Raw genomic sequence first — 24,585 nt, forward strand, 5'->3', positions numbered from 1 at the left:
TTGTTTTTTTTTTTTTTTTTGGGTGGAGATGACGGTCTTAAGGTGTTGCCCAGGCTGGTCTTCAACTCCTGACCTGAAGCCATTCTTCTGCCTTGGCTTCCCAAAGAGCTAGGATTACAGGCATGAGCCACCATGCCCAGTCTAAACTGAATCTTATAAGTTTGTTATTTTTTTTTAGAGACAGGGTCTCACTCTGTCACCCAGGCTGGAGTTCCACGGTGTGATCATAGCTTACTGCAGCCTTGAACTCCTAGGCTCAAGTGATCCTCCCACCTCAGACTCTGGAGTAGCTGGGACTATAGGCATACATCACCACACCTGGTGAATTTTTCTATTTTTTTGTAGAGATAGGACTCACTGTGTTGCCCAGGGTTGTCTCAAGTTCCTATCCTCAAGCAATCCCCTGCCTCAGCCTACCAAATTGCTGGAATAACAGGCATGAGCCACCCTAAAAGTTAAAAGTTTAATTTTTGAATGTGTTTTAAAAGTTTAATTTTTGAATAGCTTTAAAGGTTTAATTTTTGAATTATGTGTTTTTGACCAGCAGAACTGGATCTGAATGTGTATCCACTTTTCCAGAAACCAACAAAACAAAATGCCATCTAGCGACACAACTTTTAATTTTGCTAGAGATAAGAAAATAAAAATTAAATAATCCCAAAAGGCAACGTTTCAAGCCTGTTTATATAATTCCATCACATATTTTTTTTAAATAAGCACTAAAATAATTACATTTTGCATTGACCCAGACAAGTTAGCTAACAGTTTATCAGTTCTATTTTGTTAATTTTTTCCTTCAAAGAGCCAGCTCTTCAGTCAACTTATTAGACCATTTTTGTTTTCTAATTAATTAAGTTCAGTTTTGTGTTTACAAATTATTTTTACTTACCTTGGGTTAATTTTTTAAAGTTTTTGGTATATTCTTAAGTTAGGTCTTGCATTTATTAATAAATAAGGCTATACCTTTTCTTCTGAGCACCCGTATGTTCTGATAGAGTTTTCTTATCATTTGTCTTTTATATATCCTGTAATGTTAGCCAAGTTTTCTTCTTCTTCTTCTTTTTTTTTTTTTACAGGCTCTTGCTCTGTCACCAGGCTGTAGTGCAATGGTGTGATCATAGCTCACTGCAGCCTCAAATTCCTGGATTCAAGTGATCCTCCTGCCTCAGCCTCCAGAGTAGCTGGGACTACTCTAGTGCATGCCACCACTTCTGGCTCATTTTAAAAATTTTTGCAGAAACGACATCTCACCATGTTGTCCAGGCTGGTCTTGTACTCCTGCGCTCTTGTGATCCTCTCTCCTCACCTCCCAAAGGCTAGGATTACAGGTGTGAGCCACCGTGCCCGGCCAAATTTTCCTTTTTGACTCAAAAGTTGAGTTGAGAGGTTTTTAACATCAAAGTAGTAGAATTTTTGTTCCTGATCTGTTTTCTGCTTTGTACTTTTAGTGCACTGTGATCAAAGAATGTATATATTCTCTACTACTGAGAATTCACTGAAGTCTTCTTTGAGGCCTTACGTAAAAATTTAATGAATGCTTCATTGTCACTTAAAAAGAATGAGTTTTTATTTTCAGAGACACACACACATATTTCTACCTTATCAAGGATCGTATTTAGGTCGTTTTTAAATTTTGATCCTCTTGACGTTTAACAAAAGTAAAACAGATGAATTAAATAACTGAGCTGCTGTGTTTTCTGCATTTTTTCGTTCCCCCTATAGCTTCTCTGTAAATGCTGATGCTCTGCTATCTACTGCACAGTTCGTAACTTACTTTTTTTTTTTTTTTGAGACGGACTCTGACTCTGTCACCCAGGTTGGGGTATATTGCACAATCTTGGCTCATGAAACCTCCACCTCCCAGGTTCAAGCGATTCTCATACTTCGGCCTCCCAAGTAGCTGGGACTACAGGCATGCACCACCAATGCGCGACTACTTTTTGTAGTTTTAGTAGAGATGGGGTTTTGCCATGTTGGCCAGGCTAGACACAAACTCCTGACCTCAGGTGATCTGCCCGCCTAGGACTCCCAAAGTGCTGGGATTATAGACATCAGCCACCGCACCTGGCCCGTCATTCGTAACTTTATCATGATACACACTCCTTGCTATTTTTAATGTCTCTGTTTCTTTTTAATGATTTTGTTCTAAATTCAAAATCATCTGACTTTAGGATCACACCCTAGTATTTTTGCTTGCATACATCTGGTATAGATTTTACCATCTTTTTATTTACAAACTTTCTGAATCATTCGTTTACATTGTGTCTTTAGAGCATTACACTGTTGGGGAAGCTTTGTTATCTGAGTCTGTCTCTTTTAGTAGATGAACATAGCCCATTTATTTACACTTATTCACAAGGCAGGTAAGGTTGATCTTGGTTCTATCTTCTTATTTGATGATTGTTTTCTTTCTTGTGCATTCTTTTTGGTTTTATGCTTTATGATATGGTTGGTGCTTTCTTTGCTCCGTCTACTGTATGGCCAATGTTTTCTTTGCTGTTTCTGTATTTCTTCAGATAATTTGGAACGTTTGTGCTTTTATTCTAGTGTTTCATCTTTTAACTTTAACTTCATATACCTTGAATACTCTATTATGTTTGACTCCTGGGAGCAGTAATATCTTTTTTTACGTTCTTCTCTGCTACAGTTTTATTTGATTACCTCATTGTATCTTTACACTTTGAACATACTTTTAGCTATTTATCAATGTTAAATGGCAGCTTTTGCCTATAAAATGTGAGGAAATCAGCAGAATTATAGGAATTCAAAATGTTTCCCCTTTCTCTCTATATATAGATATGTATCTATTCTGTTATCAAGGTTTACAACCCCAACATTCAATTTTCAAATCATAATACCTATATTAGTCTTGGCCTCCTATAGGTAATTAGATTCAATGCTTACTGCCATTTTTGATGGTTTGTTTTTCTCATTAATCTCCTGGATATCTGAGTTTATCTTCTAGCAGTATTCAGAAGTAATCACTATGCTGCCTTCTGACACTGGTCTTGATTGCTGTTTTTGAAATTTTGAAAGGGAACATATAACCTCTGAGTCTTTGATTGAACATTAAAGTTTGAGATTCATACAGGTCAATATATGTCAGTAGTTAACTTTCATTACTGAAAATCAGTAATATCTTTAGACAATTAGTAATGTGTGTAGATGTTTTTTCTAGCCTTTGTTCAACTTTTCTGTCTATATCTTTATATCAATATTAAATTACTGTGGCTTTAGAGCAAGATGTCCCATCTTTTGGCTTCCCTAGGCTACACTGGAAGAACTGTCTTGGGACATACGTAAAATTCATTAATGCTGACAATAGCTGATGAGCTAAATAATAACAAAAAAAAACCATAATGTTTTAAGAAAGTTTACAAATTTTTATCGGGCAGCATTAAAAGTCATCCTTGGCCACTTGGAGCCAGTGGACTTTCCTAGTGTCATGGACTCAAGAGACTAGCATGAGGGAGATGGATGAAATATTACATGCTATAAATCATGTATTTTTAAAAGAATTTTGCAAAACATGCATTCTGCAATTGCTTATTCCCCACATCCCAACCTTCTAGAATAGCACTATCCAGTAGATATTTCTGTTGATGACACTGTTCTATAGCTGCACTGTTCAATATGGCGGCCATTAACTCCAAGTCCCTACTGACCATTTGAGATGTAGCTATTGTAACAGAGTAACTAAATTTTTAAGTACTATATAATTTTAAGTAAACTTTTGGATGTTTAAATTTACTTAAAACTTACTTAAAATTCCTAGAAGTGGAATGGCTGCATCATGTGTTAATTCTAATTTTTTGAGGAATCATCATACTATTTTCCACAGTAGATGTACCATTTTATATTCCCACCCGACTGTGGAAAAGGATTCCAATTTCTCAACATCCTTGCAAACACTTCTTTTCTGGTTTCTTGATAGAAGTCATCCTGATGGGTGTAAGGTGATATCTCAGTTTTGATACGCATTTCTCTAATAAATTAGTGATGATGAGCATCTTTTCATGTCCTTATCGGCCATTTGTGTATCTTCTTTGGAGAAATGTCTGTTCAAGCCCTTTGCCCACTTTTGAATCAGGTTTCTCACTGTTGTTGAATTTTAGGAGTTCTCTCTATATCAAGGATACCAATCCTCTATTATATATACAATTTGCAAATATTTTCTCCTGTTGCTTGTTTACTCTATTGATAATGTCTTTCGATGCACAAATATTTTTAAATTTTATGAAGTCCAATTTGTCTTTTTCTTTTGTTGCCCTGCCTTTAGTGTCATATCCAAAAAATTATTACCAAATTCAGCAAATCTCTAAGATATCTATACATCCATGTTCACAGAATTATTCACAATAGCTCAAACATGGAAGCAACCCATTGTTCACTGACAAATTAACAGATAAGCAAAATGTGGCATATACACACAGCGGAGTATTATTAAGCCTTAAAAAGGAAATTTTGCAGTATGCTACGACATAAATGAACCCTGAGGACATTATGCTAAGTGCAATAAGCCAGTCACAAAAAGGCAAATACTGCATGATTCCACTTACATGAGGTAGTTAAAATCACGGAGAGAGAACGGTGGTTTTCATAAGGCTGGGGAAATGGAGATTGATTGTTTAGTGGATACACAGTTTCAGTTTTGCAAGATGAAAAAAGTTCCAGAGATGGATGGTGATGATGGTTGCTTAACAATATAAATGTATTTCATACAACTGAACTGTATACTTAAAAATGATTTTGATGGTTATCATTTTATGTTATGCATATTTTGCCACAATTTTTTTTTTTAAATGCCACATATGGCTGGTGGCTACAGCAATTGGACAGCATGATTCTAGAACATAAGTGAAAGCAGAAATCCATATTAAGAAGAGATGAATATACACAATGGCCTATCCAGGAATGTCAGTGGATAGAAACAGAATCACTGAATTCCGATTATTTGCCGGGGGACAGAGAGGGAGGCTAGCTTACTTCCTATGCAACCAGAACAACGAGAGACCAGTAAAAGCAGTACCTACCCTCTGCTGCTTCTGTATTCATAACAGATGTTGGAAAATATGTTTCAATATGCCACAAGGATAACAACTAGCTTAGTGTGAAACAGAAAGCAAGTTACTTGTTTGCTCCTCAAATATTATTGAACATGCCAGAATATGCTTTAATTTTATCACAAACTTTGGAAATAACATAGCTAATCAAAATATTACTTCTCTTCAGCCTTAGGCTTATCATTCTGTGTCACTAAGCATACGACTTTTGGCATTCATATCAGTCTGGGTCTGTTATTTCATCTATAAAACAGTAAACTGTGAAATGTGCGAGGGACCCTACAGGTCCTTTCCTGCTTTATCAATCGTAAGAGTATGACTTTGGCATGTAAGATTCCCATTTTTCTTACCTAAATACAGCCATGTACTGCATAATGATGTTCTAGTCAACAACAGAGTGCATTTATTATACCATGGTCATCTCATAAGATTATAGTACTGTATTTTTACTGTAACTTTTCTGTTTAGATATGTTTCGATATAAAAATACTTACCATTGTGTTCCAATCGCCTACAGTATCCAGTAGTCACCTGACGTAGAGAGTTGCAACCTAGGAGTAATAGTCTGCACCACATAGCTGATGATGTTCGAATATACCAATACATTTCTCAGAATATATCCTCATCGTTAACGATCATGTGACTGTATAAACAATCTCTCAAAACGCCTAGGAGGAAAAGGTGGCTTTGAAGTCTGTGCTGAATTTCTACCTCTGCAAATGCCTTGTTTATAAAGCCCTCTAGAGCATCATTTGTCATTATCATGTCACCATGGATTTCATCATTATAAAATTTATGGCAGTATTACAAGTTTCAAAGCTACTTGCAGTATGAGCCACAACTATCAGAACTACCTGAAAGATCTGGCTACCAGCATTAATAATTTAAAATATTTACCAAAGACCACTTTTCTGAAAACATTAAAAGAGAGGACATAAAATAAAGGGAGGGGAGGGTCGATGAGAAAAAAAACACCTATTGTAAATACGTATTGTAGTAGTTTGTTAAACAGTTACCTTGTTCTCCAAGTGCTCTGTTTATGAGGGCACTGTAAAAGTGCTTTCTTTGTTTCCTTTTTTTTTTTTCCTGTGGGAGAAGGGAAGCAATGAAGGAAATGAAAGAGTTCATTTAAGTGCTATATTCACATAAGGCTAATTTGTAAAAGCTCAATCCAGCAGAATATACTTGCAGCCACCACTGGACCACAAAACTTCAGTTGAGCAGACTAATTGAGATTCTTCAGGAGAACTCCCTTGTCTTTGGTAGTTACAGATGTCTCATTAAGCATTCGGTACCTCCCCCTTCTCTAGAATACTAAGTCTGACTCTGATCAGCCTTAGGATACCGCCTGTGAATTTCCAATAGATTCTAATACACCATCATTATAAGACAGTTTATTTTGTTTTGCAACCATTTGATTTTTTTGTTTGTATCAAACTAAAGTTGCAATTAATAGTACTATGTTAGCTGCACTAGAATACCATTAAAAAAAAATAAGAACAAAAACTATGCTCCGCCTCCAAGACTGTAACACGCAGGCTAAAGGCCCTATTAAACACCTTCTGTAGTCTTACACTAGAGAAGTGCTTTCTGTAAAAGAAGATCATTAGAGCTGATGGCTGCAGTTCAGGGATAATAGTAAACTCCATAAAATCTTATTTTCTACCCATTTTCCATTCTCTATAGAGATGAAATATTTGAACATTTGATTTTTATTAGACTAGTGAGAATGTGGCACCCACTTGACTATTTTTATTTTCTTCTTTACTAAAAAGACATGTGGACTCCTCTGTGTATTTCGTTAAAAATGTCTAAAGATCTTTGAGGAATTCAAGTCATGGGAAACTACATGTTTAAGTATTTAATTAGAAGCCTCTCCCATGAGCTGGAAAAAATCTCTTGGCACAATTATGGAATAACTATTTTCCCTTCACTGCTATCTTAATATCCAGTATTGTGGGCTGGCAAAGAAGCATGGAATGAAACTGAAATAGTAAAAAAAGTCTCCATGTAGCTGCCATTATTATTGGTGAGTTTTCACTTGTATGTAAACAATGGTGTGCACACACACACACGTAGCACAAACATAAGTTTGTGTATATATGTATAAACACACATAGAACCCATCTACCACTAAACCCAAGGTTTCACTAAATTATTTCATTTGTGCTTTTCACATAGGAAAAAAACAATTTAAAGATTTGTCTCTATCTAAAATATGAACATCTTTTTTTTGAGATATTTAATAATTAACTTACTTTCTCCAGAGTAAAAGGTAAAATTTCTTATTTCTGTAAAATTTAGGTAAGTATTTTTCTTCTCATTGGAATGCCAAGTTTATTTGAATATACTTTCTTTTCTAAATCTTCAACTACTTTTTTCAATGACATTCTGAAGAAAGACTTACTAACAAATAAAATTCCACTGATAATTTATTTCAGCTTTTAATATATTTTCTACTATAAAACCAAGCTGTGAAGACAGGAAAATATTACTGATTTTGTTATCACAAAAACAAGTGAGAACTTTTAATTCACAAAGGATGAAAACACAAGACATTAATCTCACTGTACATAGAATATTACAATAAACTGATTAACTGCAGACAAAACATTTAAGACTTCACACACACACACACACACACACACACACACACGTACCTTGACACAAGAAACACGGGACAATTTCAATCTTTGATATATGTTCATGAACACCAAGAGCAAGAACATCACTGATTTGAGTCTAATTGTTTTCTTGGTATACAATCACTATATAAGCAAGATCTAAAGCATATTGTGTTATTAAGGACATCTTTAGGCAAATACAAACATTCTGATTTAGGGCTTTTTCTCCCCAACCAAAACAATCTACTTTAGCTATCAAGTAGTTTGGTTTGTTATCAATTTAACATACAACAACAACAAATACAGGATTTCTACCACAAAATTCAGGTGAGAGGTTTACAGACAGATCATACAAAAACATACTTATTCCCAAGGAAGGCAATCTGTAAATTATAAATGCATTCCTAAGAAAAAAAATCCTGGTCACACACAAATCACTCACTTTCAAACACTGAGAAATAAAAAGTGTACATGAGGGCAGAGAAATGTTGGCATGGAAGAGAGGAAATGAGGAACATGTATTGTGCATGAAATGAGGAACATGTATTTGTCACAGGGAATACTGGATTCAGTTGATTTTTTAAAATGAGGTATAAGAGTATGCCAGTGAATGAAAAAACAAAAAAAAAATTAAAAACCAAAATGCACATTTCCAATGGAAAAATCTCTAAACCTCTTATAGTTTTATTAGACATTTCATTTACAGCAGTTAATCTAGAAAAATACATTTTAAAAATCTTCAACAGACCATGCTCCCTGTAACAAAACCTTCCAAACCCTGTGTTTTATTATACAAATCAATCTACATTAGTAGGTAAAAAGAAATTCTTGAATTTAGCAAAGTCATTTTCCACCCAACAACCATCTAATTTACAGATGTGTTTCCACTATTCATACTGGAATTAGAGTTCTGTAATAAAATTTTTCTTTGTTTTCTGTACATATTAAATAACCTAAAAGGTTCTTCTTGTAGTGCATGTGCTATTTAGCAAGTCTATTCAGTATTTTTCCAGTACCGTTCTCATTACAGTGATTTGCCTGTAAATGTAATTAATATCTAAAAGTGCACACAGTTAACTTTCCCCAATAATGGCCTATTTCTGAAGGAAATCTAATATTCACAGAAAAGATTACCAATATCATGATTAGAAATGTAGGGTTAGAATGTACTCTGAGACTATACAACACAATTATATACACAAGCTAAAGGACATTAAGTCTTTAGCCTATATTTACATAAAATAATGTCTGTTTCCACAGGGTCATACCAAGAACTCAGTATGGCACTAGGTATAATTAGGATTGTTAGCTACAATTCAGTATAGCAAGACAGCCCTAAAAATGTCCTGAAGTGACTTAAGCTAACTAAAACTCCAGTATATCACAGTGTTTTAAGTAATATTAGTGTACTGCCCAAACAAGCAACTAAGATATCCAGTAAGGATGCTGTGTAACACAGCAAAAGACAGCAAGCCTTCATCAAGGGGTTATTTTGGGTTTATAATGAATTTTGGCACTTAGACTGCCACGGCATGCAGAAATCCTGAAACAGAAATACACAGGTTTCAAAATGGATATACTTCATTTTGTTTACAATGCCCAAGAGCGTTTCCAAAATAACTGATAGTAAGTATTGTTCTATCAAGTGATCTACAGATCTTGAGAAGAAAGTCTACATTATCCAATTTCAGGGAAAAAAATATAGTTTTCCTACCAAATTATCCAGTGTATATGACTGGTTAGAATTCTAAGTTTTGATTTTTACTGAAATTCAGAGTATGAAATGCAAACATTCAGGATAAAATGAATTCATCATTACATGTAGCTCTATCAACTTGCAACAAAGCAGCAAATCTGAGGGCTTAACACACATCTTGACTCTCCCCTTCCCTTCTGATCCCTCAAAACAAAAAAGTGCAAAATCAAAGAGTCACTGCTTGGTCCAAAAAAATAAAATACATTTGTGTATAAACATTTGAAATCTGATGGAATCCAGCGTCTATTCCACAGGTTGTCTTCATAAGAATCAACGTCCGAAGATGGAACTTAGCTCCAGAAGAATTAATTCTACAATCTGATTTTGGTACACAGTATGAACTGCTATATTACCAGTCTCTTTTTCTGGCTTTAACAGAGTGGGACCAAAAACAATTGCTATACTCTGATAGGTCATTCGATTTTTCTCTCCATTTTCTATAACTCTGAAGGGAAAAAAAGAAGTTGTTAAAAGAGAAAGTAAAAGACAGGGAAAATTCTTCAAATGGTATTAGATACCTAACAGCCTGCATTTTAAAAAGAGAAGTAATGATCATTTTCCTAAAATGATGCATAAACTATTTAACCAAGTAGAATTCTGTCTAAATGCCATGCGAAGCTTTCTTTTTGATAAACACAGCTGAACAGTGTAATTAAGCATACTCTAACAAACTTTTAAATGTGTGATATTTTAGCTTAGTTTTGAAAATATAACATTTAAGTATAATTCAGATTAACAATGATTGCCCCATTAAGCTGATGGGAAAAAAATCTTATTAGGGTATGGAGATTAAAATTCCATTTTACTCATTTTATGTTCCTTCTTTAAAAAAAAATCTCTCTAGCTAGGAATTTTTGTTTTAGTATTCCAGTGTACTTTCTATCAGATGAAATAACTCAGTTATTAAAGCAGCTATGTAGTAGCCCAGAACCATGATGGCTTTATTATAGGATAACATAATACACCTCAATTAATATCCAATCTCATCTTCATATTAACTTTATATTAACTTCATATTAACAATTCCTGAGCACCTATTATGTGCTAGCATTACATAAATACGTCACATATAATGTCTACTTTATTGTATTCTTCATAACAAATCATTGTACCCATGATGGACTGATACGAAAAGGGGTTGAGTACCTTTTTCAAGTTACAAAGACAGCAAGTAGCATAGCTGGGATCCAAACCTGGGTCTGAGCGACCCTGGCCCCGCAGGCCTTCCCGCTTCCCCTTATGCTATACCACATCCCATGACTGGGCAGTCCTCCTACCTTCTGAGATGTCGGAAAAGAATCTGCATTGTATCTTGGTTTGGCTTTGGCAACTGTCTGATTAGGTCCTTAACAGCAGTGACTCGCTGTCTTGGTTCTTGCTCTGAAAAAAGGATAATAAGAAGCAGATATTTTACAGCAAATTCTTATGAAACTGAACGCAATGACAGTTTGGAAGCTGATATTTGGTAATACACAGTGACATCTGGTGGTCACATTTAAAATGTTCACAGTAAAACAATCTTGAAAATACTTGCTTAAAGATAGATCAAAAAATAGGGCAGCTTAATCTGTGCAAGGAATTTTCAGTATCTAGAAAAAACTGAATAGAATTACATACTTACTAATTGCATTAACAAAATCATTAAAATGATTAAATGTAAAAAGAGGTTCTGGTAATTCTCGAAAAAACATTTTGAGTGCTCCAGTAATGACATGAATATCTTCCCATTTACTGTCGTTCAAGTCCAATTTCTCATCTGAAAGACAGCAGGAATTGGACATTGTAAAAAACGACTTTAAGTCAGTTCAAAAACTTATGAATCTGAGTAACAACAGGGAATATAATCTTACCGTGATTGACTGCAAACCTTAGTTTCTGGATCACTGCAAGGTTGCCACTTACTCTGTATATTCCATCAACATCCAAACCTAAGAGACAATAATAATTATTGTATGTGTGTTTAAACTACCTGTTTGCCTCTTCTGAACATGTCTGCATGTGTCAGAATTCTTACTCATTAGCATTAACCTAAAATCAAATGGACAAATATTCTCTTTATTTAAATGACTTCTGGTAGATGCTTGGCAAGGAAGAGAGATGGAGATTCACTCTGAATTCTTTTTAATAAAGAGCAGTAACTCTACTCTGCTCATCATGTAGAGTGTGAATCAGCTCAAGGAAGTTGTTTCATTAATCTTAAAACACTAACAATTTCAAATCAATTTCTGCAAACAACTAGGGATAATTCAAAAAGTAAAGGAAGCCAGTAGGTAAAATCAGCCCATGCATATGTTGCACACCATTTTATAATATAAACGCACATAGTATAAAAAGTTTATTGAAAGTGTCTGTCATATTAAGTGCTTGTAATAAGTAAACTTAATATAAGCTAACAACTAAACTAATGATTCTATAAACACAAAGGTAATTTGCTATAATTTATTATTTTCTTTCATATGTGGAACAGAATCATCTGAAATTCATACAATTAAGCCCTGAAATTTCAGCTATTCATTAAATGATAATGGTGTACAAACTTACTAAAGCACATTATCAAATGCACTACTCATTTAGCTTCAAATAAAGACAATAGTGTGGTATCTCTATTGCCATGCTGACAAGAGGAGTCAGTGAGACAAGAGATTTGTAACTGGCAGAAATTACAAATTAAATTACGTGTTTTAATTGTATAAAATGTTTTTGATGATATACAGATATAAGTTAATGCTATTACAATCGATATAGTGCTAATTTATATGAAACTAGTATAAATATTATAGCTATGTTTAAATTAACAACAGAAATTAGTTTGTCATATTTTACAGAAAACGATGTAAAAAGTACTTATCTCATGAGACAACTGTGGTTGACTTAACAGTTTATAATGTCATCTGATTTTTAGAACAGAAGAAACTTAGTAAGTAAACACAATCTTCTCAGATCTTATAAAGTGTCAGATTATTTCTTAAAAATAAACTCAATTTCACAATCAGTATCTTCCTCATTTTAAGCAAATGCTTAAATGAAATCGCTTCAAAGAATACCATACACTTAACTGTGAGTACCAAACATTCAACCGATGCCGGGAGAGGTCTTGATTTGAAACAGTGGTAAACCTGTAAGTGTTTTGCAAACAAAATGATTTTCCTAATATCTTAGGACTATAAGGAAATTTTGGTTGTATCACTCAAAATCATAAAAATTCTAGGAATTTTGATGGCAAAACAAGATGTTGGTTTGCTTAATAAAAAAAAAAAAATCAAAATCCTTCTCTTACCATGTTCTTCAACGTGTTCAACACATAACTTCACAAACTTTGGCACTGTGCCATTCTCTCTCTGACACAGATTAGCAAGATTGGATCCAAATACCTGATCTGAAAAAGATTTATTTTCAAAAAGTCAATCATCTTGCTAAAGTTCAGTTGATGAAATGGCTAACCATTCATAGTGCAACAGAAACATCCAGTGTAAGCAGGTATTGTTTAAGAGGGCCCTATGCCTTATGGAATATACATTTTGCCTACTTCTTCAATTTCACATCAAAAATTCATTTTTAGACTTCATAAAGACCCTCACTCACTCTTGCCTGAGAACCTTGTACTTTCTATTGCTTCTGCAGAAAGCAATATTCCACCCAACTGGCTCCTTCTTCACTCCAGTCTCAGCAAAAAGTCACATCCTTAAATAACCCCTCTGACCATCTTTACCTAAGACAAACCAATTCTAGTCACATCCTAGTTTACTACTATGTTAGAATCATAGCATTTGTCACTATTTCACATTATCTTGTCTACCTCCCACTTGAGCATAAGTTTCATGAGGGAAAGGACCATGTAGTTCCTGAATACCAACAGGTATTCGTAACACCTAGACTCATGCCTAGCACTTAGTAAATACTCAATTACTTTTAAAAGTATTCAAATAAGCATCTAACCACTCATCACATACCAACATTTGATTTCACAGAATGTATTTCAAAGACTCTTCTATGAATCTTTCAACCTGACAGTTTTGAAATTTTGTATCAGCAGTAAACGTTCAGGAAAATAAACAATTTGAAGTGATGAGTAAGGCCATAAAGTGACAACAGTTTATATTTCTCAGGCAAAAGGCATGGTGAACGAATTAGCAGCAGTTTTCATTCATTTATTTGCCAGGCCTTTTTTGTTTTTTTCAGGACTCTAAACTCATCATGCAAATTCATATGCTTTATTTGAGAATACCTGTGATCTATAAATCTTGAAGTTGCTAATTTGAATGACTTAATTAGCTAGACTCTTCCTAGAAGTCTTAAATACTGTTTTTTAGACAAAGTCTTGCTCTGTCACCCAGGCTAGAGTACAGTGGTGCAATCATGGCTGCACTGCAGCCTCTAATTCCTGTGTTCAAGTGATCCTCCCACACAGCCTTCCAAGTAGCTAGGACTATAGGTATGTGTCACCACACCCAGCTAATTTTTTGTAGAGAGTGGGACTCCCTGTGTTAACCAGTCTGGTCTTGAGTTCCTGGACTCAAGCAATCCTCCTGCTTCCCAAAGTGGGGGGATTACAGATGTGAGCCACTGCACCTGGCTTTAAATACCTTCTTAATAAACTTGTTTGCGTATTTTAATGCAGGTGCTTCACAAACAGACAGTCTTTATAAGAAACTTCATAATAATCAGAGACAGACATATACATTATAGACTATTATTTTTACCTTTATTTTTATGAATAAATGCCATTGTTTTAACTCATATATTAGAAAAATTTACCTCTGCAATTAAACATGCTTGTAAGAACTAAAAGCATACACAAATAATGTAATTTTTAAAGAATATTTTTCTATTAAAAAAGATTCTGTTAGTCCATTATAGTGCTTATAAATAAGTATATAAATCAGAAAAAAAAACACCACTTTATGCTAATTTTTAAATGACCTTAAATGACAATCAAAGGTAAAAATTTGTTCATTTTTCTTCTGTTAGTGATAGTTTATTCAAAATTTCCTATTTCTTGTGATCTTTACATGTCAAAACTAAACTTTCCATTGTCATCATTTCTAAAAATCTGCCACCAATCACACCCACATAGTTCCCCTGAAACAGGCTTTCTAAAAGTTTAGTTTGGTATGTCTGTCCAATGCTTTAGGTAAAATAAACTTTTAAAAAATCTATTTTAATTACTTAAATGTCTTTTAATCATTGCATCTGAATACTTGAATAAATAACATTCTTACTGTTTGAAAAGATTTGTTTTTAATTTGAAACATCTTATTTCTGATGTAGGCCAACATTCATTATTATCAACAATACTTCTCCTACCAACCTTTAATATAACCTTTTTCACGAACAGCTTGCAAAGTGGGGCGTCGTGTGAGAAACTTCTTTAAGTTTTTCTTTGTTTTTTTCTGTTCTGAAGAATCTATTGTAGATACTTTCAAGGCTTAACACAAAAAGACACATAATAAGCATTTGTAAAAATAAAGTTTTTTGACAAAAGTTTTTCCAGCTAGCATGCAAAAACAAATTAACCTCATATGTCAAGATCATAGTACAGTTCAGTTACTTTAGCTTAATGTGGTTTAAGGATAAGATGTGAAGAATTACATTAACACAGACCCCACTTCAAAGTTATACACCAAACAAACATTTCATTTTTATCACTAAAAACATGACAACTGTACCTTCTATGGTATATCTGCCAAGACATCCCTAATTTACTCTAACATATTATTTCATAAATGATTAACTACTTATCTTCATTGATTCTACATCAGTTTAAGAAGGTAAAATGACCATTAAAAAGTAAAAATACATAAAATGCATAACAAAAAAATCCCTATCTTTACTGAAGAAGAAAACTGGAGATATGTGACACCTAAGATATACAGAGATATAAATGCAGACATAGAACCATCATAACTATTATACTTGTACTTTAAGCTAACTTTCATTGTAATTATTTGTACTCTGAGCTAAGAATGGAACCACCTGGAAAATGTCTTTTATTGCCTTTAGTCCTAATTTCTTTTTCAGTTATAGTGACAAAAATTCAAAAGGTATATTTCTTGAAAATAATTCTATTTGGGGAAAGCTGAAAGCACAAAGAATCTATAATATGGAATAAAAAATAATCACATTTTTATGCTGAATTGCTACATGTTGACAATGTCAGTAATAGGCCAAAACTTCATTAGAAATACAGAAAAACAGAACTGATTTTCTAATCATTCAGTTAATATGAAGGCCAAAAAGTTCTCAGTTAAACATGTGGATTTGTTAAAATAGACTGAACAAAGTACCAAGTCACAGCTAATGGCCTAATTAAGCAATGTCATTCACAAGAGCCCAACATTAGAAAACGCTTTTCTTAAAGCTGCTGGCTTTCGCTATGCTCCTTTCTGCAGTAAGATCCGAAGACAGAAATGCTTGCATCTGTTTACATGCACAGATATATCCTAGTCCAGAGACAGATGGATGCCTGGTGTCCAGAAGGAAATCACAGTAAATATCCCATGACTTTTGACTGCTTAAAGTATAAGATTCCATATAGAATCTTAAATAGTAAGCATATATTTTTAAATCAATAAAGTTCACTTTCCTAGAGGCCTCAACAAAAATGCACTATATTCCTTCTCTGAAAGTAGCACAATATCTTAAAATGAATATGATGCCATAGGATGCATACTATGAGGCTGAAAAACGACAACAATAAGTTAACACGAAAGAGCACTGACGCCGAGACTGCAACTGGTTAGCTGCACCACTTTTTGGTAACACTGGACATTCCATTCAGCTTTTATGTATATAAAACCTTTGAAATGCTAAGAGAATAAGCTCAAATCCTTAGCAAAATAGGAAAAGGACAACTCACAACGAAGTTTTTTAGGATCCTTCTGTTCCTTTTCTTTATCATGCTTTTCTATTCCTGGAGAATCCGGTGTCTCCTCCTCAATTCCTTCATCACTCTCTATTGCCTGTGGGTCAGATATTTCCCAGACACGTGTTACACTTCTAGAATAACTACTGTTGGAATAGCATGATTCTTACGATGATTAGTAAATGGTTCTTCCAAACAATTTTAGGAAGCCAATTAGTATACAGTATGTATGACTTACATATTTGATAAATACCTTTTTCTCTTTAGATGGCATTAATTTTGATTTCAAAAAAAAGAAATTATTGTTGAAATTCACAGGATAATGAGTTTACGCTGATAATGAAGCTATCTTGCCTCATTTTAATCAACTGCATATTAGTGACACTAATACTTAAAAGGTGAGGCTATAATCTATGCTGAAAAACACAGTAGAGCTACATTCTGTGACTTCTGTATAAGACTTCTACACATGGACCTGACAAGAGTATTATACTGTAACGACAGGACAAGACTCATACTCCAAATACATGGATGTCAACTGAAAGAAATCCTAGAGTGGCCAGACCCAGTGGCTCACACTTCTAATCCCAGCATTTTGGGAGGCCAAGGTGGTCGGATCACCTGAGGTCAGGAATTTGAGACCAGCCTGGCCAACATGTTGAAACCCTACCTCTACTAAAAATACAAAATTTAGCTGAGCATGGTGGCATGTGCCTGTAATCCCAGCTACTTGGGAGGCTGAGGCAGGAGAATCACTTGAATTTCGGAGGTGGAGGTTGCAGTGAGCCAAGATCGTGCCGTGCACTCCAGCCTGGGCGACAGCAAGACTCTGTCTCCCCTCCAAAAAAAAGAAATTCTAGAGCTCATCTATAACCTAACTAAGGTCACTTGTACAGAATAAAGAACTGAGTTCTCAAAGCTAAAAAACTTTGTCTGCCTTCACATGGAGATCTTTACTCCACCTGGAATTTATTTTTGTAGATGGTGTAAGGAAGAGTTCCAGTTTTTTCTTGGGTTCCCAGCTGCACGAGCACCATTTACTTCCTCTACAGTGCTCTATCTGGCGTAAGGTGTCCACAAGTATGTGAGTCTGTTTCTACGTTCTTTATTCTGTTTCACAGGTATGTACGTCTATCCCTGTACGGATACCACACTTATTAATTAATACGGCTTTTTAAAGGCTTGATATATGACAGAGCAAGTCCTTTTTCTTTCTTCTTCAAGACTGTCTTAGGTATTCTTAGTGCTCTGCATTTCTACATAAATTTTAGAATAAACTTGTCAAGTTCTACCAGAGAAACTACTGGGATTTTAAATGAGATTCAAGTATCTCAAATCTATAAATCATTTGGAAGAAAATTATTATCTTTGCATTATTGAATCTTTTAATGCACGAACAGGATATACTTCTCATTTAATTAGGTTTTCTTCAGTGTTTCTCTATAAAGATTTGTAATTTCCCTGCAGAGGTCTTGCACTTCTTGCCACACTTAGTCCTTGATATCTTCTGACACTTTGGAAACAGTATGTATTTAAAAAAAAATTTTTTTTTTTTTGAGATAAAGTTTCGCTCTCGTTACCCAGGCTGGAGTGCAATGGTGCGATCTCAGCTCACCGCAACCTCCGCCTCCTGGGTTCAGGCAATTCTCCTGCCTCAGCCTCCTGAGTAGCTGGGACTACAGGCGTGCGCCACCATGCCCAGCTAGTTTTTGTATTTTTAGTAGAGACGGGGTTTCGCCATGTTGACCAGGATGGTCTCGATCTCTTGACCTCGTGATCCACCCGCCTCGGACTCCCAAAGTGCTGGGATTACAGGCGTAAGCCACTGCGCCCGGACAAAAATTTTTAATCAAAACTATAGGCCAGGTGCAGTGGCTCACGCCTATAATCCCAGCATTTTGGGAGGCCAAGGTGGGCAGATCACTCGAGGTCATGAATTTGAGACAAGCGTGGCCAACATGGTGAAAACCTGTCTCTACTAAAAATACAAAAAATTACCCAGATGTGGCAGTGGGCACCTGTTATCCCAGCTGCTTGGGAGGCTGAGGCAGGCTTGAACCCGGGAGGTGGAGGTTGCAGTGAGCTGAGATCAGATCACTGCACTCCAGCCTGGGTGACAGAGTGAGACTCTCTCAAAAAAATAAAAATAATTTAAAAAATTAAAATACACACACACACACACACACACACACACACACACACACATATAAAATCATCTCTCTTCACTTGGCTTATTCCCTGAGCCTGTAGGGAATAAAATAAACGAAACAAAAACCCACTTTCCGTAACTAATACACTAGGTTCAGCCCTATTTAATTGGTGTTTTTATAGAATGTTGTACACCCCTGCCATAACACTCATCACATTTCATTATATAAACTGTTACCTGTCTTTGACTATAACCTCAGCCTAGGAAAGTGCAGTATGTCCCCAGTGCATAAGGCATTCATATATTTATTAATGAATGCAAGCATACCTGCTTTCAAGAGACAGTGAATATATTACTGTGACTAGAGCTGAAAGTCCATACTGGGTAAAACAGAAGGTACAATTTGAAAAGATAGGCTGGGCCTACACTGTTGAATTTTAATGAATCACAGCTTTCTGTGCAGTAGGGGATTAGAAAATTGGCATTAGAAAGTTTCACATGGCAACGGCATTAACAATGAATCAGTGATGGGTGAGATTAAATAAGAAAAAAACTGTTTAGGAGGTTACTCTTATCTTGGTATGAAGATACAAGGCCTGCCCTCATGGTTTCAGGAATAAATGGAAAAGAAAGGACAAGATTCAGAAATATCATGTGATATTACAAACTCCAAAGGAAGGATTTATACATAGCTTCATAACTGATTTGCTGAAGAGTTCAAGCTCTCTTTTACTTCCCATAAGTATTATCTTTCATTTCTGTCATTAATATAATCTGATCCCCAATGAAGAGCCATGTCCTCATATGGGGAAAAGTGAAAAGGAGAATACAGAGTGTGGCACACACCTGTAGTCCCAGTGACTTGGGAGGCTGAAAGGGAGGATTGCTTGAGACCAGGAGTTCAAGGTTGCAGTGAGCTATGATTACTAATATACCTGCCGAATGTAAACTTGGGAATCTCTTTGGTTGCTTTACATAAAGAAGAAGATACATACCAGCAACACAAGGATACTGAACAGCTTGGAGGGGAGGGGCAGAAACACCAGGGAATCTCACCAGAAAAGAAAAAATGAGAACGAACAGACTGCAGCTTCATTCATCTCACAAGTTTACCTCAGACCTCCTCTTTCACCAAATAGTATTATTTCCAACTCACTCAGTTACTGAATAAATACTATGTACTAACCACCATTTACCCTTTCTTTCTGAACTATTTGTTTTCAGCCAATGCCTGATGTGAACATTACTTCAAATCCACTGGTAGCAAATATCACATAAGTCAGAATGTTAAATCATTCACCGTCCCCTGGGGGCTGCTAAATTGACCACTGTTTTATCCATCTCTGTCAAAACATATATAAAGTGTCTTTTCACATATAGATTGCAATGTGGATATAAAATAAGCAATTAAAAAAAAAACAGCTCTGAAGTAAAAATTTTACCTAAGTTAAAGACATACCTGATTATTGATTGTGCTACTAAGAACTTTAAACCAATCATTAATAACAGCGTCATTGTCAGACTGAATTAGCAGTTCTGTTCCTTGACGAGTTTTCAGCTTTAGAGAAAAGCAGGGAGAAAAAAAAAATATGGTTGGTTTGTGCTTTCAGCAAAATACATGAATATCTTTAATTCAAAGTTAAAGTCACCAAGAGTAGCTGCTATATATTATGTAATAATAATGTAATGATTATAATATGATGCTATATATTACGTAATAATGATGTAAGGTTAAAGTACTACACCGCTATGGAATACCTTTTTAGTTTAAAGTAGTATCAGTTGAATAAAACATAAAGTTGTTTCTCATAATAAATTCTCATAAAAATCTAATAATTTAGGATCCCAAATACCATCATACAAATGCCATAAAACCCGCTGAAACTAGTATGGTTTATCACTTAAAAATCAGTTCAAGTATCAAAGCAGTACATTCTAAATTAGAATAAAGAAATAAAATCTATGACATTTTTACACAACCTGAGAAATTTTTTTCTGTCTCTCTGGCTAAAAAATACAGAAGAAAGAATACATAAAGACTTTCAATAGTTCCTAATTAGTAAGTAAATATAATGGCTTAGTTCAAAGGGCATCATAGATAAATATCACACCCCTTTTGGGCAGAAATATTACAAATTAAGTGTCAGATCATGACCTGAAGAATACTACGTATTATTCTATATGAAGGCAATAACTAATTTATGCACAATCTCTGTTTTGCAGTTTCTTGCACTTAATTGAGGAATAATATTGACACATTGTGGAAACCGCTCCTCCCATTTTCCGATTAAAAACTGATTTTTTTTCCCTAGAGGAAGATACGGCAATGTTTTCCAAGCAACTTTCTGAAAGACATATTCCTCAAACATAGTTTCACAAATACTGTTTTTAAAAGGTACCCTCAAAAAACAATTATTGAAAAAGTTATATCTAACTAGATTCTCTCCTTCAAGATGTCACAGGCTTTTGATATTCTAGGGTGCACTGTGATTTTCTAAGATAAGAATAAAATATACACTGCCTCTCAAATTTATTTGACCATGGAACAGTTTTTATTCTGGATTTACCTTCTGAAACTACAAGGCTAATTCAGGAAATAGTGACTTATTTCATGTACTTTTTTAGAGCTGGTCATGCCAATAATATTGAATGTTCACTGCACATAAGATACTCTGTTCTGTTATAGGTTCTTATATAAAGGAAAAACACAGTCTCTCTACTTAAAGGAAAAATAAAAAAAATTGTAATCATCTAATGAGGGAAATAATTGACAAATGATAACCCAAGTACATTAAAATAAATATTATTTTAAATATTTATTATTATATATATTTTTTAACTTAAAAAAAATTTTTTAAACATGGAACGCTTCACGAATTTGCATGTCATCCTTGCGCAGGGGCCATGCTAATCTCTGTATCGTTCCAATTTTAGTATATGTGCTGCAGAAGCGAGCTCAATATTTATTTTAAAGTATTTATTTTTAAATAAATATTATTTAAATATAAATATTATTATTTATATTTAAATAATAAATATAAATATTTAAATATAAATAATAAATATTAAATATAAATAAATATTTAAATATAAATAATATTTAAATATAAATAAAGAAGTAGGCTCATTGTTATGGTGATGCTTGTCATGGGTCTTGGGAGAAAGGGAGCATTTGGCATGGAAAGATTGGCATGGGTTGGTGCTAGAGGCAGAAAAATAAAGAGCACAAATCAGACAGACCGGAAAACCTAGGCTTACCTGAAAAACAGCAATTAAACCAATCTGTCTACACAACAGAATAGGAAAGGCCTGAGACATGAGGCTATAAAAAGAGGCTGGGATATGGAAGGCTGTCCACAAAATCAGCCTTGGAGCTCTGTAACCGCACCCTTCTGCAATGGGACAGACGTTGCTGCTCTTCTGTCAACAGCAGCTTCTCTCTCCCCACAACTCAATACTTGGCTAACATCCTAAACAGTCTTAACCAATGAAATCTCTGAAAGTAATGTGTGACTTCCAAATCTAGGCCCTGAGAAGCCCTGCAGGTTCTACCCTCACCCTCTGGGAACCCTGAGGTCGCCACCTGACACAGCCCTGGGTGGCCCCCTTGAGAATGAGCGATCTTGTGGAGAAGGAGGCCTAGCCAACAACTAGCCAATACCAGCCATGAAATCACCTTAGATCATGCAGCTCCAATAACGCCACTAGACGACTGAGGCCTCATGAACAGTCCTAATGAGATTAGAAGAAGAATCACCCAGCTCAGCCCAGGCCAGACTGAGCAAACAAAACTGTTTGTTTGTTGAACTACTAAGTTTTGAGATGGCCTCTTACGCAGCAAGAAGCAACTAATACAGAATCATATATTATTGGGGAAGGTTTTAAAGGATAAAATGGAAAGGTTTATTTAAAACAGACTTTATTTTTTTAGACCAGTTTTTGGTTCCAGCAAAACTGAGAGGAAGATACAGAGATATTACATATGCCCTCTGCCTCCACACACATACATGGCTTCCCAGCTTACCAACATTCCTCTTAATTTATCTTTTAATATTAGGTTTGGTAAGTAAAGGGAAGCACATCCTTTTTATTATTGCTGGAAAAAGGATACGTAAAACAAAGGCTTGTAATAATGAGTTCAAACAACTTATGCAAATAAGTCAGTTTTTATATCAGTCTTTTCTTAAATTATGATACCATCTAACTTAATCACCAACTTTTCCTTAACTAGTCACAATGAAAAACAATTTCCCAAAATAGTTCAAAAAAACAGAACATCTAGTTACTAGAGTTTACTTAGATAAAAATGTATTACCTCAAATACATTCTTTTTGCTGGATTTATCCTTGGACGCCATCTCAATTGTTGCTCCCTTGAGATCCACTGTGAACTCGGGTTTGGACTGATTACTCCCAAACTTAATTTTTGAAAAAGGAAAAAAAATACCTTCATGTGATCATCATGTGTATATGTATTCAAAAGGAACTAAAAACAATTTTATGTTGTTAATAGATCAAATAGATTTTCTCAAATTCTTTTCTCCTTTATAAAGTAACAATTTCTACTTTAAAATTGAAAAATATCTAGAATATGTGAATATACAATTCATAGAAAACAAAATAAAATTACTCAACTTCCATCATAATATAAAATATATATACATAAAAAGCCAAACTGAAATCTTTTTTTACTGTAAGAATGGAAAAATTTTTTTTCAAAACTATGTTGGTCAGGCTATGGACTAAAAAGGCCTCATATGCAAGTGGGATATGAACTGGAACTACTCCTAGAAAAGAAAAACTGGTAATGCTATATTCACAAATTTATAAATGTATGTATACTTTGGCTTGGCAGTTATGTATCTTGGAATTTATCCTACACTACACACGACTTTGTAAAATGTTATGTTCACAAAGGCAATACTCTAATATATGTAATAAACAATATCAGGTAGATAACAAGTGCATTTTCCACCTCATAAATGTTCTCTAAAACTGATTTTGTCCTTTAGAAGTATTTCCTTATTGAGTTACATTGTTAACAATAACTTGTGGAAACAGAAAACACTAAGTCCCATGTTCTTTTATTTTGTCTTTGTTAGATACTGTGACTAGAGACAGATGCTATAAAGCTTCAGCAACTTAATGAGGACTATGAAAAGAATGGGAAGACAGTTGTTACGGATAGGTTCAGAAGAAGAAGTACGTAGCCAGCTATTATATTTTGTTAACTACAGAAGGAAAAGATTAGCAAAAACAGTAGAAAATTTATGTTAAATATACACTACTTTACCATGACATCTTTAAATTTCTGTTTAGTCTGTTAACTAAGAATAGAAAGTAACAGTCCTACGGTATTAAAAGGCTTAAAGGTTTTAAAACCTGTAAGGTCTACTGAATTGTAACCTAAAGATCACAAAAATCTATTATAAATATTTCCTACAGAGAATTTCATTTGTTAAAACATTTTCAAGTCAAATTAACTTGTCATTAGAAATTATCTTACCTAACCTTGTGATAACTTATTCACGATTTGTAATCACAGTAACTCTACTCTAGGAGCTTCACATTTCAAATGTAGTTTGCCTTAACCTGTTCCCTTTTACATCTTTTTAGCTAGCAGTATGAATTTAAAGTACTAATTTTAACAAAATTTAGGAGTTAACATAAAATTTATTAGTAGACTAAAGGCAAATTTTAGGATATTACATGGAATTTATGGAATCATAATAAAAACCACAATAGAAATGTTAACTGTATTCTACAAAGTCTTTGCCTTAAGTACCTTTTGTCGATCAAAAGACAAATTAAAGATAAAGCTGTATGTTGGGTACAGACAACTTTCTGAGCAGAAATGATATATTGCAAATGTTATTATCCAACTTGAACATATAGTTAACAAAATAACACATATCAATTATTTAATTTGTTGTCATTATACATGCTGTAGATGGCTAGCTCTAAGCTAAGATGCAAATAAGCAACCAAATAAGATACAGCAATTAAATATAAATACAATGACATGACATGGAATGCTAAAAAACAAAAAACAAACAAACAAAAAACCCCACAATTAGTATAGCTGGCAACCTTTTGTTATTCTTTTCCACAATCTAGTCCCACATTTCTCTA

At 34.4% G+C, this 24,585-nt stretch overlaps 1 protein-coding gene and 1 non-coding gene across 14 annotated transcripts in view; both read right to left on the reverse strand.

The window, feature by feature from the left end:
* Window positions 1-24,585, reverse strand: part of ARHGAP12 (Rho GTPase activating protein 12) — a 135,049-nt gene continuing 110,464 nt past the window's right edge. For all 13 annotated transcript variants that reach the window (XM_074405243.1, XM_039478862.2, XM_074405245.1 and 10 more), the window contains 9 exons: window positions 22,770-22,871; window positions 19,914-20,012; window positions 16,300-16,402; window positions 14,752-14,868; window positions 12,721-12,819; window positions 11,294-11,371; window positions 11,065-11,199; window positions 10,721-10,823; window positions 1-9,888 (listed from right to left, as the gene is read on the reverse strand). In XM_074405243.1, the coding sequence (XP_074261344.1) occupies window positions 9,714-9,888; window positions 10,721-10,823; window positions 11,065-11,199; window positions 11,294-11,371; window positions 12,721-12,819; window positions 14,752-14,868; window positions 16,300-16,402; window positions 19,914-20,012; window positions 22,770-22,871 (1,011 nt within the window). In that variant the 3' untranslated portion in view covers window positions 1-9,713. The remainder of the gene's footprint in view (window positions 9,889-10,720; window positions 10,824-11,064; window positions 11,200-11,293; window positions 11,372-12,720; window positions 12,820-14,751; window positions 14,869-16,299; window positions 16,403-19,913; window positions 20,013-22,769; window positions 22,872-24,585) is intronic.
* On the reverse strand, window positions 21,309-21,412 carry LOC120367716 (U6 spliceosomal RNA). The gene has a single exon (XR_005582030.1). It is a non-coding gene; the product is annotated as a U6 spliceosomal RNA (small nuclear RNA).

The sequence above is a fragment of the Saimiri boliviensis genome, chromosome 8, assembly GCF_048565385.1.
Source record: "Saimiri boliviensis isolate mSaiBol1 chromosome 8, mSaiBol1.pri, whole genome shotgun sequence".
Taxonomy (NCBI): Eukaryota; Metazoa; Chordata; class Mammalia; order Primates; family Cebidae; genus Saimiri; species Saimiri boliviensis.